We start from the raw sequence: 14,698 nt of genomic DNA, 5'->3' as shown, positions 1-14,698 counted from the left end.
TTCCTTCCAGTGAAACAGAGCCATTGTTTCTTCAAAAGGATATCAAATAGCTACATTTTCAACATTGTTTATTGTTGTCATTCCTAGAGTTCCCATTTATTTTGAAGCACACAGCATGCTCACATGCAGAAAGTTATGCATCAAGATAAATCAAGCCATATAATTGAATGTGTGTGGAATAAGATATGATCAAATATCTTGTAGTAGTGTAAACATAGCATGAACAATGATTTAGATCTCCATCTAAGTTAGCTTGTGTCAAATGGACCTTTTCAGCTAAAACTTTGCTTCATTTACCGGACTAGAACAGTTCAGTATATAAGTTCTCAAAGAAATTTAGTTATTACCTTGACAAAGGAATCATCTTCCACTGAAGTATCACCACTTAGTTCATCAGTTTCCTGTTTTTTACCTAAAAAGACAGGATACGCTAATGACTATAGTTGAAAGCAACTCCTTTTGTAAGACTTGACTTCATATGCATTATGGTGCGAGAGAAGGAGGGTTCAACTAACTGTTCTCCATAATACTACAGCTCAACTGAATCACTCACCATGGTATAAATTCCCAAAGAACATTATGTTTTAAGATCAAACTCGGGTTATGAAATGGAGTTGGTATGTATCATTTGACAGTGCACAATCAACAAAACGGTGCTTCAATTCTGACCTCTCCCCTTTAGAATTTATTCCTTACTCTTCAGACTCAATTCTTAAACTTAAAAAAAAAAGTTATGTAGTAATTCTGATAACAGTGAATGAAATAGCATTAATTGTAGTTAGCAACCAATTCTAGGTGCTTAACTTTAGAATTAAGACCTGGCAATGAATATTTTCCATGAAGTTGAAAATATTGACAACTCTCCCTCTGAGACCGCTGTCACAAATCTAGCATTGTGCATGTACTTTTTTTTTTTTTTTTTTTTTTTGGGGGGGGGGGGGGAGGGGCGCCAGGGGCAGTAAGCGAGTGGATAAGGTAACTGACAGAACTCCATTGGAGTCCATCACTTATCCTTTCTAGAGGAGTAACCCAGATGTTGTGCACTTCAAATAATTACAAATAATTACATGAATAAAAGACACTGAACAACTTAATCCCAAGAATCAGCCTGTGAGTAACCTTTTAGAAAAGATCAAAATGCACAATCTGATCAGAATTGGTGCAAATGGGTTTCTGTGGGAATCCATGACCAGATGCAGCTGGGATGACATGGGCAATTATGATAACTTCGCCAATGAAGGCTTTTTGCTACTTAGTGTATTTGACCCTAAGAACACATTAGTGATTTGCTCTTCAACTTTTCACCCTCCCCTTCTTCCAAGGGATGGACAGTATATCTAGATAATTGAAGTACATCACTCCTTAGCACAAACAGCCCCACATCCACCTTTGATGTAACAAAGAGAATCAACTCTTTTTTTTAATTCTTCTAAGAGGCAGGTTCTAAACAGTACTTGAAAACTTGCAAACTTCCTGACCAAACAAGACACACAGACGGTTCTCTCTCATTAGTTACATGAGTAAGATACAGGTAAATGCCCAAATCAGTTTTTATAAATGCATTTATAGATCAATTCAGATTTGAATTAAAAAGGCATCCTTTTGCCATGTTTAGCATTGCTGCTTTGTATTTGGAGTCCAATACCATGAAATTAGCAAGGTACAAGTGGCAACGAAAAAATTATGATCAAAAGGCATGTTTTAAGATGCTAGTCTTCCTTAGAAGGTGAGTGACTTAACAGAAAGATCCTTTCCACTCAGATCCTCAGATCTTGGGAACATGAGTCTACTCTAGACTGTTTTAGAATGGTACTTTTTTTTTTTTTTTTTTTTAAAGTAAACTTGGGCAATCCTGCCAGTGGCAGCTATATTCAGGTATGTTCCAACAATCTTCTAGTCCACGTAAACAAAGGATAAATGAAGAATGAAATGTCATTAAAAGCAGTATTACTGAACAGGGACTTTTGTACTTGTCCTTTCAGCTTCACAATTTGCTTCTTTAAAACAAAAAAGAATCAGTCATCAAATTGAATGCTTTGTTGGCCTTCACAGGGCTTCTCCATGTTCTACCCTAGATCCTTGAACTTCTCCTGCACCCGTATCCAGATAAACATACACACTATGCTCATGAGGCAAGTGTTCTTGATGCTACAGGTGTCCAGCAAAGGCCTATTTCATTGAATAGCTGTCAGTCTCTAGACTCTTCAAAGGGTGTTTCTGAAATTCATCTGCTTGCCGTGCGCAGGAAAAATTAACTAGAACCATTTTGTGGGGGGAGAGGTGCTCTTCCCCCCGACATGAAAGTCCACAGACATTATGGCACTCAAAGGCATCTCTCTTGAAAGCCAGATTTCTGAGACTGTCCTCATCAGAAGCTAAATGAATGGGAGTATCAGAAGGATTTTTCCATTTTTTGTATAGCCGAGACCAGACAGGAGGACACTTGATCATCATGGAGAGAAGAGACTTGGAGTAGCAGCAAGTACTTGCAGTCCACCTTAATACATTGAAATAAAAGCAAGCAGACATTTATTCCTTGATGTTACAACAGCGTGTTCCAAGTATGAGAAAACAGTCCTCCTCTTCAAGTGAAACTATGATGCCCTTGTCCCCTCAAAAAAGTTATCAATACAACTTATTCCAGTGCAATTACTACTTAAAAGGTGCTGATGCAGATAGTTTTCTAATGTTGGTGCAATATGGCTCTCTAATATTGACAGTATATCTTGACAAAAAAAAGAGGCCCTCAGAGACTGAAGTGTTCAGTACTATTCAATGGTGCTGATGTAAATGAACTAGATTACTACTGGTCCCTCCACAGGTGAACAAGGACAAAGTTATGTGTGCCCAAACAGTTAAGGTCAGACCCCCAGAAAGCATTTTTCAGCAAAAGAACAATTGTTATGCAAGGTCAGCATAATCTAGAGGACCAATACCTAGGGCTAAAAGGCACATGTTACTGTTGCTAGAGAACACCTAGTAGCCCACAGCAGTACCTATGAAACAAAGCAAGGTAGCAACACACAGGAAAGAATCCCATGCACTGCTACAGACTATGGACCAAGTGGCTACACAGCAGTTCTGCAGAAAAGGACCTAGGGGTTACAGTGGACGAGAAGCTGGATATGAGTCAATGTGCCCTTGTTGCCAAGAAGTCTAACAGCATTTTGGGCTGTATAAGTAGGAGCATTGCCAGCGGATCAAGGGACACGATCATTCCCCTCTATTCAGCATTGGTGAGGCCTCATCTGGAGCACTGTGTCCCACATAACAAGAAGGATGTGGAAAAATTGGGAAAAAAAAAAGAGTCCAGCGGAGGGCAACAAAAATGATTAGGGCACTGGAGCACGTGACTAATGAGGAGAGGCTGAGGGGACTGGGATTATTTAGTCTGCGGAAGAGAGGAATGAGTGGGGATTTGATAGCGGAATGGAGGAATGTGTGAACAGATTGATAGAGGAATGAGTGGGGATTTGATAGAGGGGATTTCAACTACCTGAAAGGGGGTTCCAAAGAGGATGGATCTAGGCTTCTTTCAGTTATAGCAGATGACAGAACAAGGAGTAATGGTCTCAAGTTGCAGTGGGGGAGGTTTAGGTTGTATATTAGGAAAAACATTTTCACTAGGAGGGTGAAGCACTGGAATGGGCTATCTAGTGAGGTGGTGGAATCTCCTTCTTTAGGAGTTTTTAAGGTCAGGCTTGACAAAGCCCTGGCTGGAATGATTTAATTGGGGATTGGTCCTCCTTTGAGCAGGGGGTTGGATTAGATGACCTCGTAAGATCCTTTTCAACCCTGATATTCTATGAAAGAAGTTCCTACATCCAAGTCACCCAAAAAAACACCTGTTGAAACACCAGTGTTGCTAACACAGTTTGCCACAAATCTGGGTGCCTGTGATATATGTTGTCTGGAATGCAATACTGTATCAGTTATACTTTGGGAGAAAGGCACTACTTTAGACACCAGACTTCATAACCCTTATAGCACTGCTACTGATCCAAACTGCCAGATGTTGTAACAAGCCCTATTGGCTTAAAGCATGGGTATTTTCCTGCCTGAACTCTACCACTCCCGCTAGCTGGGACCGGGGCAAAGGATTCATAACACAGTTAATTGCTAGTTTAATGCTATCAGCATGCAGATTTAATTCCCAACTCATTTACATGACCCAGGTAACTATTCTGCTTGTCTTACTCATTCACAACCCTTTACACAAATGATGATTCAGACCCCCTAAGGGTCTAGTGAATTATGAGAAAAAAGGATATTTAATTAACTAAAATGTAAATGTGAGTGGGTGTCAAACGTAAATCTTTGCTAACAAATCAAGCACTAGTTATGTATTGGCCAAATTACATTTGATGCACAAATATGCATAGTTTTAGAACCTTTAGTGTTTAAGGAAAAAAGTGAGAAATGTGATTACTGTATTTATTATTTACCCTGCAGTAGCAGCTAGCAGACCCAGTCAGGCCTGTTATGGTAGGTACCACAAAAGTTGCCCCTTCCCCCAAAAGATCGTTCTTTTACAAAAAATACTTTGCAATAGTATTTAATTATTATGGGCATGATCCTACGACCCTCACTTGACTTCAGTGTCACTATTTGCCGAAATAAAACTAACTTCACAGAAAAGTTAACATTTTATCCTATTTTTTGCAAACCTATATGGTACATTTTGAATATATTTTACAACTTATTATAGCTTCTCCAGCATGTCACTGTCAGGACTCTAAATTAAGAAAAAAAAAAAAACTGAGCCAAGTCAGAAATGATCAGTTACTATATTGAAATTAGCCAGAGAATAGGTTTATAGAGTTTGCAGACAGAAATATCCAAAATATTCTTTTTATTGTAGTTTCAGGTATATAGATCAAATATATTCACTGTACGCAGTTTAAAAGGTATTTAATAACTAAAGTTAACTAAAAGCACATGGAAAACTATTAGAAAAATAAGTCTTTGGTTTGTGGTAATACACTTAGCAGGAGTTAAACAATGGAGATGTCTAGAGTTTGGAGGTACATACTCTTTTTGCATCTGTACGCATTGCCAATTTTATTACTATTTTACTTCAGATAAGGATGCTTCACAAGTCTCATGAGGGAGTAACAGTCTCAGTGATTGGTTTGCTGCTGACTGGAATTTTATAAAATCTGTGAATACAGCTTACATGGTTAAGCTAGCCATGCAATACCCAGACGCCTGCAAACTGTAACTGAGTAAACTGCTTAAAGGAATCTGCCAAATGATAAGTCTGTTAAACATAAACATTCCATACAAGCTTCAGGGCATCGTGAACAGCTTTGGTAATTAGCCTGGTAACTGAGTATATTTGCGACAGATGACCACAATTATGATTTTGAATCCAGTGCTGAGCACTGGAGAGTTCACCTTTTTTTTTTTTTTTTTTTTTTAAAATAGCTCACATTGAAAAGGGTAACCTCAGTCTGCTTTATATCTGGTGATGAGTACAAACTAGCTTCTTCCATGGTTGTTCTACTCAGCACAATTGTAGCAGGAATTTGGGAAGAACAGCAGCATGAAGATTTACTAATACAGAACTAATATCAAGGGAAAGACTTAGTTGGGAATGTGACCTGTGGTATCTAGGGAAGCCAACGCTGAAAATACCAAGGACAGGGCAGGCAGCAAAAGGAGAGCAGATTCTCCCAAAACTGGTGGTTAACACTGAAGTTAGATTCACCAACCAGTCACAAACTGTGCTCCTGACCCACCACACTGGTTATCAAGAAGCTGAAAAAGAAAAATCACACAGCCCCCTTTATCGCATTCCAGTTCTCTGGCTCCCAATCAGCACACAGGTCCAGTAAGGTGAGGAGTTATTTATAATTCAGCTCACTATATAAAATGTTCTTCTGATCCCCAAAGGGCCAGCCACTTTACCAGATCAATACTAGTTTGGATCTTACCCAATATACTACACTGCCAGCCAATCCCTCAGCATCTAAAACTAAAGGTTTTATTATAAAACAAGAAAAGAGTTGTTAAATTGTAAAGCAATCAGATATATGGACTCTGAAGTCTTATGTATGTATCAGGTTCTCACAGCACTGATGAGTTGGCTGGCTTGTAGAGTCCTTATGGAACACATCCAAAGCTTGGATGTTCTTTGTTTTAATGACAGGTTTCAAAGTAGCGGCCGTGTTAGTCTGTATTCACAAAAAGAAAAGGAGTACTAGTGGCACCTTAGAGACTAACCAATTTATTTGAGCATAAGCTTTCGTGAGCTACAGCTCACGCATCCCTGCCTTCTCTCAATAGGTTCATTGTATAGCTGATTGTCTTAAATAGGTCATTAAGCAGGCTGGATAGTGCTGATGCCAATCTGCCCTGGGGTGTCACCCAGAAACACAGCACAAGTTTGATATCAAAATATACCACATATTTATAACTCAATACAAAGATTGACTACATATAAACATGATTATATTTAGTTAATCAATTCTTCCAGTGATACCGTATATGGCATATCTTATAAAATTCATTGCAACTTTATGATATTGGTATCGGTAATATTATAAATGATCATCCATAGTCCAAAGTCCATATAGTGTCACACGCAATTCAAAACTAACTTCAAGATTAACTCAAGTCATTTGTGTGAGCAGAGAACAGAGTGCCTAATGCCATTTTTACATTCTTTGAAGCATTTCAGAATAATTGGTCTCCCCTCAGTGCTTGCTGATTGAACTAGAGGACTTGATTAATCTATACTTGGGCCAGCTCACAGTGTGGCATAACATTTCAGAAAAACTGATGAGTCTGTGTGTTGACCACAGAGACCTTATAAATATAGATGCTTTAAAGACAGAGTGTTCATCCCACATCAGCCCCGACAGGGTTAAGGAAGCTGAGACAGGGACAGTTATCATGATAGGCCACACATGAGGAGCTTAGGCTGGCAAAGCAACCCGATTGAAAGATGAAGCTCAGCTGAGCAGGTATGGCCTGGGCTAGTATAAAGCCTAGAAGCTGACAACAGAAAGGGCTGCAGTGAGGAAACTTGCACCCACCTTCTGTTCATTAGAGAAGGAAGGAGGGAACCCCTGGAAAGAGTAAGACACTGGTCCTGAGAAAAAGGTATAGTACAGCTTGGTCTACATTCCAAATTTTATGTCAGTATAACTATGTCCAGGAAGATTGTTTGCAGATTTGAAAATAGCTATACTTGAACAAAAAAAACCTTCAGAAACATACTTCAAAGAGAAACAGCAGAACTAAAATTCATTTGCAAATTTAACACCATTAATTTGGGCTTGAATAGGGACTGGCTGGCTCATTACAAAAGCAGCTTTGCCTCTCCTGGAATTGACACCTCCTCATCTATTATGGAGTGGACTACATGCACCCTGATCGAATTGGCCGTGTCAACACTGGCTCTCCACTTGTGAGGTAACTCCCTTCTCTTCATGTGCCAATATATTTATGTCTGCATCTGTAATTTTCACTCAATGCATCTTAAGTGGGGTTTTTACCAACGAAAGCTTATGCTCAAATAAATCTGTTAGCCTTTAAGGTGCCACCAGACTCGTTTTTGTGGATACAGACCAACAGAGCTACCCTCTGATATCTGGTGTAGACAGCGTTATGTTGACAGGAGGACTTCCCCGTTGAGGAGGTGGAGCTCTACACCAATGGGAAAAGATCTTCCATTGGCATAGGTAGCTTCTTCACTAACTGCTACAGTGATGCAGCTGTGCCACTGTAGTGCTTAAGTGTAGACAAGCCCTCAGAAGACAGAAGGGCGGAGAAGAAAACCCGTCAGAAGTAGAGTAGGAAGCAGTCCAGAGAGAGAGAGCGAGCGTGCAGCAAGACTGTGGACTGACCAGACCTTGGCTGCATGTTACAGGGTCCTTGTGCTAGAACCCAGAATAGTGTGCAGGTCTAGGTTCCCCTACTAGCCACTGACAGAGTGGCATTGTCTGGACAGCAGATCCAGTGAGATTCTATACCCCAGAAGAGGAAATCACATAGTGACATGACTGGAGGGCCAAATCATGAAGAAGAAGATGCAGATCCTGGAACAAGAGAGGGCTCACAGTGTGAGAAAGAGTACAATAGATTTAGAGACCTCAAGGGGAGGCATCAGCCCTGGAAGAGGCACCATCCATCATAAGTGAACACTGCAGGACTGTGCCCGATAATAAGAGGGGACAGAGATAAGATCACACTAATAGACTGAGGCATTTAGGAGTGTCCCAAAGGAAACTGAGTTAAATGGTGGTGAAGATTATCTAGTATAAAACAGAGGAGCAATCAGTTTTTCCTGTTGAGAGACAAATGCCTCTTGAAAACTATCAGCCAGAGATATAGGTAACCAAGGAGTAGTGGCAGGGAAATGTATGTGAATACAGACAGCAGCGTTTATACCACGAAACTTGATGGAACAAGTGGCATGACTGTGTAAGTCACTTCAAATGTCACTATCTCCCTTGGATAGGATATTATAGTTTTACTGCACAGCAGTATTGTGTACAGTTTCTGTACTGATGACAAGTAGCATGTTTGACCGAGACAAAAAAGATTGTGGAACAAATTCTGATTAGACAATTCTGCATTGGTGGATGTCATTAACAGCCAGGAAAACTATGGGTCTTTTTTGGGGTAGAGATGTGCCTCATCTTTAAGTATTTTCTTATTTTTGAAAGACTGACATTCAGGGGGGCACTATATAATTTAGGGACATGAAGGTTAAGTAGTGTGGAGGAATAAGAAGGCAACAGTACTATAGCATGTGCTAGTAAATATACATCTTTTAGTGATATAATGGGGTTGGATAGTAAAGGAACCAAATTCATTCTGGTGGTATCAGGGTCAGATATCTACAGGCAGATGCATGTTACTTACACCAATACACACTGCCTTTAAACTGCAATTATGGCCTGAAATTAGACAAGGAAGTTTGTTATGTGAGACCAATGGATCTTGCTTAAACATAGTTTAACAAACTAACTAGTGTCCTTGCTTGCGTTAGCATCTTGGTATTAAAACTTGTTTTAATGTTTACTACTTATTCATCCTGTTTTATTTTATGCTATAGACAAAATGTTTCAAACTCAAGTTCCTGAGCATTAGCACAAAGCTGCAGCATTTGGGTTGCAAATACTCCAGGGGAATGTTCACATCTAATAATGTTTCACAGAAAACATAATTCCTTTGTAGGTGAGCTACAACATCTGACCTAGACATCTAAAAAGTTACTAGGATCTTCTTCACATGTGGCCAGAACAACATTTTGGTGACAGCATTCAGCACTGAACAGGTGATTAAGGAAGCGAGATCTTTTTTAAAAAAAAAATACAAAAAACAATGTGCCTGCACACGAGGAATTAGCTATTAAATCCAGGAGTGAAGCGGCACAACAGAAGTTATTCAAGCACTCAGTTTTATCTGGGCCTGAAAAGTTGGACACCTATTAGCTTTTTTTTTTTATTTCGAAGACCTCTACTGATTTGCTCTCTGAAAAGTCTGAAGTTGCTACTTGAATGGAAAAAGCTTTGGTCTCCCTTTCGGATGTTCCAAAGAAGGCTCTCTTCCATCTTATCCTTCCCCCAGCCTCCTTCTAATGGATCTACTACTTCCCTTACAACTTCAATGGCAGCCCCTGCTGTTCACAGCTTTCCCCCATCCCAGCAGTAGCTGTATCAAGTTCAGGGAGCAGTAAAATTGTCCTTACTATAATGTTCTGAATAGCAACAGTAAAGCCTGCTAGATACTTATTAGCTTCACCCTGCAGCAGCCTGGAGAAAGCTATGAGCAGCAGAAACTACAGCAGTTGGTTTGAAAAGTCCATCAGGGAGGGAAAACTGCATCTGTTGACACTGGAGGACTATTTTTGAAACCAGAATGGCTTGAGTCTTAGAGCTTGTCTACACATACAGTGGTGCAGCTGCACCTCTATGTTGACAAAAGAGTGCCGTCCATAGCACTGTCCACACCGGCCCTCATGTCGATGTAATTTATATCACTTGCGGGTGGTTTATTCAGACCTCTGAATGACATAAGTTATGCTGATATAACCTCTAGTGTAAACATAGGTTAAGTCTTAAAGGAAAGCTCAGTTTCTGAAGAAATTAATGGCTTAAATTCCCCTGCTTACCAGGGAAAACTTCCTGGGACAAGCTAACCAATACATTTTTCCAAGTGCTAGTCTTTCCAACTGGAGGAAACGGTCAGGTTTATAAGAGATTAAAGTAATAGCATTTTAGCAGACAAGTTAAATCTCTATAGTGGAAGAGAGAAACAAGCAGGAGGGGAAACCAACATCATGGGGTTAAATGAATGCATATCATCCTAACCAAAGTAACTAACAAAGGAATATCTGGTTGCTAAACAGTCACTTTGGTCTCACTGTGGACGAAAAGGTATTGCAGTAAGTCCACTGAAAGCCAAGACTGGGAAAATCTGACAGATTATATTGACAAATGAAAACACTCCTCCAGGATATTCACTTTAGAAGATGAACATATCCGAATATGGTAAGACTATCATTCTTCCATGCAGTCAGCCAAGCAGTGAGCTTGTAATGTTATAGAAAACAAATATGAACAATGTGAATTATATTCAGGTTCTATCAAAGGGCCCTTGTTAACAGAAACATATGTGAATCACGCAAGTATCCAATTATAATCCATTTCCATAAGTTTTCAAAGTGGGTGAGAAGAAAGTGAGAACTCATCTTAAGACCAATGACATCTTTCTGAAAAAAGGGAAGGGTTCATATTTTATAGGTAAACCAATTTAACTCTGTAGAAAAGCTGGAAGCCACATCTTAAATAGCAGCTGTCAAAGACTTCCCCAAACAGTAATATCCTCAGAAGGCAGAGTGACAGGGTGGAGGTCTAGACTATCCAAGAGGGACCTTGTCAGAGGCCAATTCAATATAGTGATATGCATATCAGTCATGATTTAGAGGGCTGAAGAAGAAAGGAGGCAAACATTAACCGTAGCAGCAGAAGGAATAACTCAGGTCTCCGTTTACTTTTTGCTAAATACACAACCCAGTATAACAAGATCAGTAGAAAGGCTTCTAAATTTTCAAGCTTCCATACAATTTTAAGTTTCCTCCTTAGCAATGTAGTAACTTCACATGAGAAAAAGTGAAATTGACTATTAGAAGCAAAACCAAGTCACTAGTCTATTTTGTTTCTTTTTGCATTTATCCCAAACAGTACAGATAAGACTTATTCAAAAATTCTTTATGCAAGAATATCAGTTGAAGACTGACATGCAATTCAGTTTTAGACTGGCCACTATTATTTTTGGTGTACAGTCACCTTCATCACTTGACACTTTTCCCCCCCTTCAAGTTCAATGACAATCTTAAATAGAGGCTGAGCATTTCCAGAAAAAACAATTAAGTAGCAGATACCAGTAAATATGTGAGACAGTCCTCAAGTGTGGTTTTTTTTTGTTTGTTTGTTTGTTTGTTTTTGGGGGGGGGGGGGGTTGAGGGAAGAAGAGCGAGAGCCGTGTTTGACTAAATTTGTAGAAAAGTGGACAAAATTGTATCAAGCACAACTACTCATAATTTGGGCAGATATATCCACAAGGCCTATTTCTCAGTATTCACAACAGGTGAAAACTTATTTTTAATTTGACAATTAAACTTTTAAAAACCTTAAGTAAATGGATTTTCACAATATAATTCACATTAATAGGTTTTAACCTTTGCCTTTTGTTGGCTTCTTGATAGGTGTATCAGCTGAAACAGTTATTTCAATATTATCTGGATCTCCTCCCTCTTCTTCAATAGCCTAAATAAGACCAAATAAAAAATGTTTTATGAAATTTAACTAGAAGTTGATAATTTACATACACAAAAGCCTAATGACTTGTTCTTCCTAAATACAAAGTATTACTTAAGGGATTCAGATTAGATAGTATGTTTAAAACTCTTGGAGGAGCAGAAGAGGAAAATAATCTAGGTAATGGCAGCAACCTAAGTGATTAGAGTAACATTTTTACAAAATGTAACACAGATCAACATACTACTCACACAAAACGAAATGCTACAAGGGAATTTAAACGAAACGACAGCAACATTTAGGCTAGGCCAAAGCCCTAGGAAAATAATACTGTTACAAGAACATTCCTGCATTTGCACAGGCCGGCAACCCACCACAGTAATTTCGTGGCAGCCGTACCTTGAGATGCTGAGGCGATGTCAGAAGAAAGCAGACAGCCTTCTGCTATAAATAGGCCCCATGCAGACTCAACAGAGAAGGGTGCCGAGGCAACAGAACCACGGAGCTTACCAAGCAACGCAAATAGCCTCAGCCATCTAGGCCAAGCCTGAGCCATGGCAAAACAGGGGTTAGGGCCAGGCTGTTTTACAGAGGAAGCCCAGCACCGGAGAGGCGCCTGCCTGCGTGTGCTGGGCTCAATCCCGCAGTACGGGGCTGCCCCTACCTCGGAAGGGAGGTGGCAGATGAAAAATGCTGTGGCGATGTCCAAATCCAGATTTCTGCTCAGACCAGCCCAGGGCACCACGCCCAGCCTCCACCGCCAACCACATAAGGATTTAAAACAGCCGTGCGGCGGGCTCGCTTGCGGGCGCCAGGGCTGCGCGGCCAGACGAGCCCCTCAGGGGGTGCGCGGCGGTCCTCGTGGGCAAAGGGCAGAGAGGCCGCTCCAGGGCAGCGCCGTGAACGGCAGCGGTTCGCCCGCTGCCGGAGCTCAACGCCGGGCAAGGCCCCAGCAGGCTCCCGAAACCAGAGAGCAAAGTACGGCCTGGCCTGATCTGGCCGCGCGGCCTACGCCGGCCTCTCACCTGCTTGAGCCGGGAGATGAGCACGGTCTTCACCCCGGTGATGTCCAGATTGCGCCGCTTCAGCTCCGACTTGAGATCGATGACCCGCAGGTCGGTGATCTTCTTGCTCTCCATCTGGGCTGGCCCCGCGCACGGGGCTGCAGCGGGAGAGGAGACGGCGGCAGCGGCGGCCATTTTAGGGCGAGTGAGCGCGGCAGCTGCACGCACAATGAAACCCCCTCAGCCGCTTGATCCCTCCCTCCGTCAGTACCCGGATGGCGGCCGCACAGCACCGGGCTGAAACGGGCATGCGCGTTGCCCGGCTATTTCCTGTTCCCCGAGGCTTACCTTGAGTCCCGCTCTCTTCTCCGCCCAGCCGGCCCGCCCTGCGCCAGGGGGCGTGTCTGGGGATGTCTCTGGTCCCCGCCCGGGGGCTGGGAGAAGGGGGTGCTCTGTGGGGAGGAGGTGAAGGTGGAGCTGGCTATGGCCAGGACTGAGGGAACTCCCGTTGTGACCGACTCCAGCCCCGAGAGCTGGGGGCTGTGGTATGTTCTCTGCAAGGCTCCCTGCCTGGCGCCCCGGGTTCTGTCATGGGCAGCCACGGAGGCCCAGGAACCGCAGAGCCTCTGATCAGCCAGCCCATGCCTTCCTGTGCATCTCTGGGGCCTCTCAGGTTTGGGACCTGCTAGGCCACAATGGTAGAGTCCCATTCTCCTAAAGAAACTGTATTAGCCTAAGGAAAACAGTATGATCCTGAAAGGTACTCTAGCATTGCCAGCCCCAGATTCTCAAAAACATGAGTTATCCCCTCTCCCAGAATAATGAGATTAGCTTAAAAATCATGAGAATTTAAAATAATAAGCGGGGGATTCTTTGTATTTGCCTTCTGGTTTCTGAACCTTCAGGGTTGATGTTTTCAAGTCTTTCTCTGCTACCAGGAGCCCTATCTCACAGGCACAAATGAGCTGAAGTTTTTGCAATTGTCTTAGCTCCTGTTCCAAGTCTAGACTGTTTTATGGGAGAAAACGCTTGGCTTCTTCAGCTGAAGGCTGAAGAGGGGATATGATTGGTCTATACAAATACATCAGAGGGTAAACATCAGGGAGGGAGAAGAACTATTTAAGCCAAAGGACAATGTTGGCGCAAGAACAAATGTGTATGAATTGGCCATCAATAAATTTAGGTTGAAAATTAGAAAAAGGTTTCTAACCATCAGAGGAGTGAGGTTCTGAAACAGCCTTCCAATAGGAGTAGTGTGGGCAAACTACTTAACTAGTTTTCAGATGGAGCTACTAAATTTATTAACTGACTTATATGATATAGTTGCCTGTGATAGTAGGGGACTGGAGTGGATGACCTGGAAGTCCCTTCCACGCCTGTGTTCCTAATAGGGCTGTCAATCGCAGTTAACTCACACGATTAACTCAAAAAAATTAATCGCGGTTTTAATCACACTGTTAAACAATAGAATACCAATTGAAATTTATTAAATATTTTGGATCTTTTTCTACATTTTCATATATATTATATTCTGTGTTGTAATTGAAATCAAACTGTGTATTATTTTTTATTACAAATATTTGCACTGTAAAAATGATAAAAGAAATATTATTTTTCAATTCACCTCATACAAGTACTGTAGTGCAATCGCTTTAACATGAAAGTGCAACTTCCAAATGTAGATTTTTTTTTTTTAGTTACATAACTGCACTCTAAAACAAAACAGTATAAAACTTTAGCGCCTACAAGTCCACTCAGTCCTACTTATTATTCTGCCGATCGCTAAGACAAACAAATTTGTTTCCATTTACAGGATATAATGCTGCCCTCTTCTTATTTACAATGTCACCAGAAAGTGAGAATAGGCATTTGCATGGCACTTTTGCAGCTGGCATTGCAAGGTATTTACATGCCAGATAT

The 14,698-nt window shown here is 41.3% G+C and overlaps 1 protein-coding gene across 5 annotated transcripts in view; it reads right to left on the bottom strand.

Moving 5' to 3' along the window:
- Window positions 1-13,143, bottom strand: part of SLTM (SAFB like transcription modulator) — a 52,592-nt gene extending 39,449 nt beyond the window's left edge. For 2 of the 5 annotated variants that reach the window (XM_043523697.1, XM_027818795.3), the window contains exons 1-3: window positions 12,800-13,091; window positions 11,696-11,783; window positions 348-412 (exon numbers count right to left, since the gene is read on the bottom strand). In XM_043523697.1, coding sequence (XP_043379632.1) covers window positions 348-412; window positions 11,696-11,783; window positions 12,800-12,973 — 327 coding nt within the window. In that variant the 5' untranslated portion in view covers window positions 12,974-13,091. Of the gene's footprint in view, window positions 1-347; window positions 413-11,695; window positions 11,784-12,799 lie in introns of all 5 variants that reach the window. The other 3 variants (XM_037910016.2, XM_043523698.1, XM_043523696.1) reach the window with 2 other exon arrangements.
- Window positions 13,144-14,698: the final 1,555 nt, after the last annotated feature.

This window comes from Chelonia mydas, chromosome 10, assembly GCF_015237465.2.
Source record: "Chelonia mydas isolate rCheMyd1 chromosome 10, rCheMyd1.pri.v2, whole genome shotgun sequence".
Classification (NCBI taxonomy): domain Eukaryota; kingdom Metazoa; phylum Chordata; order Testudines; family Cheloniidae; genus Chelonia; species Chelonia mydas.
This window is presented reverse-complemented; position numbering and strand designations above follow the sequence as displayed.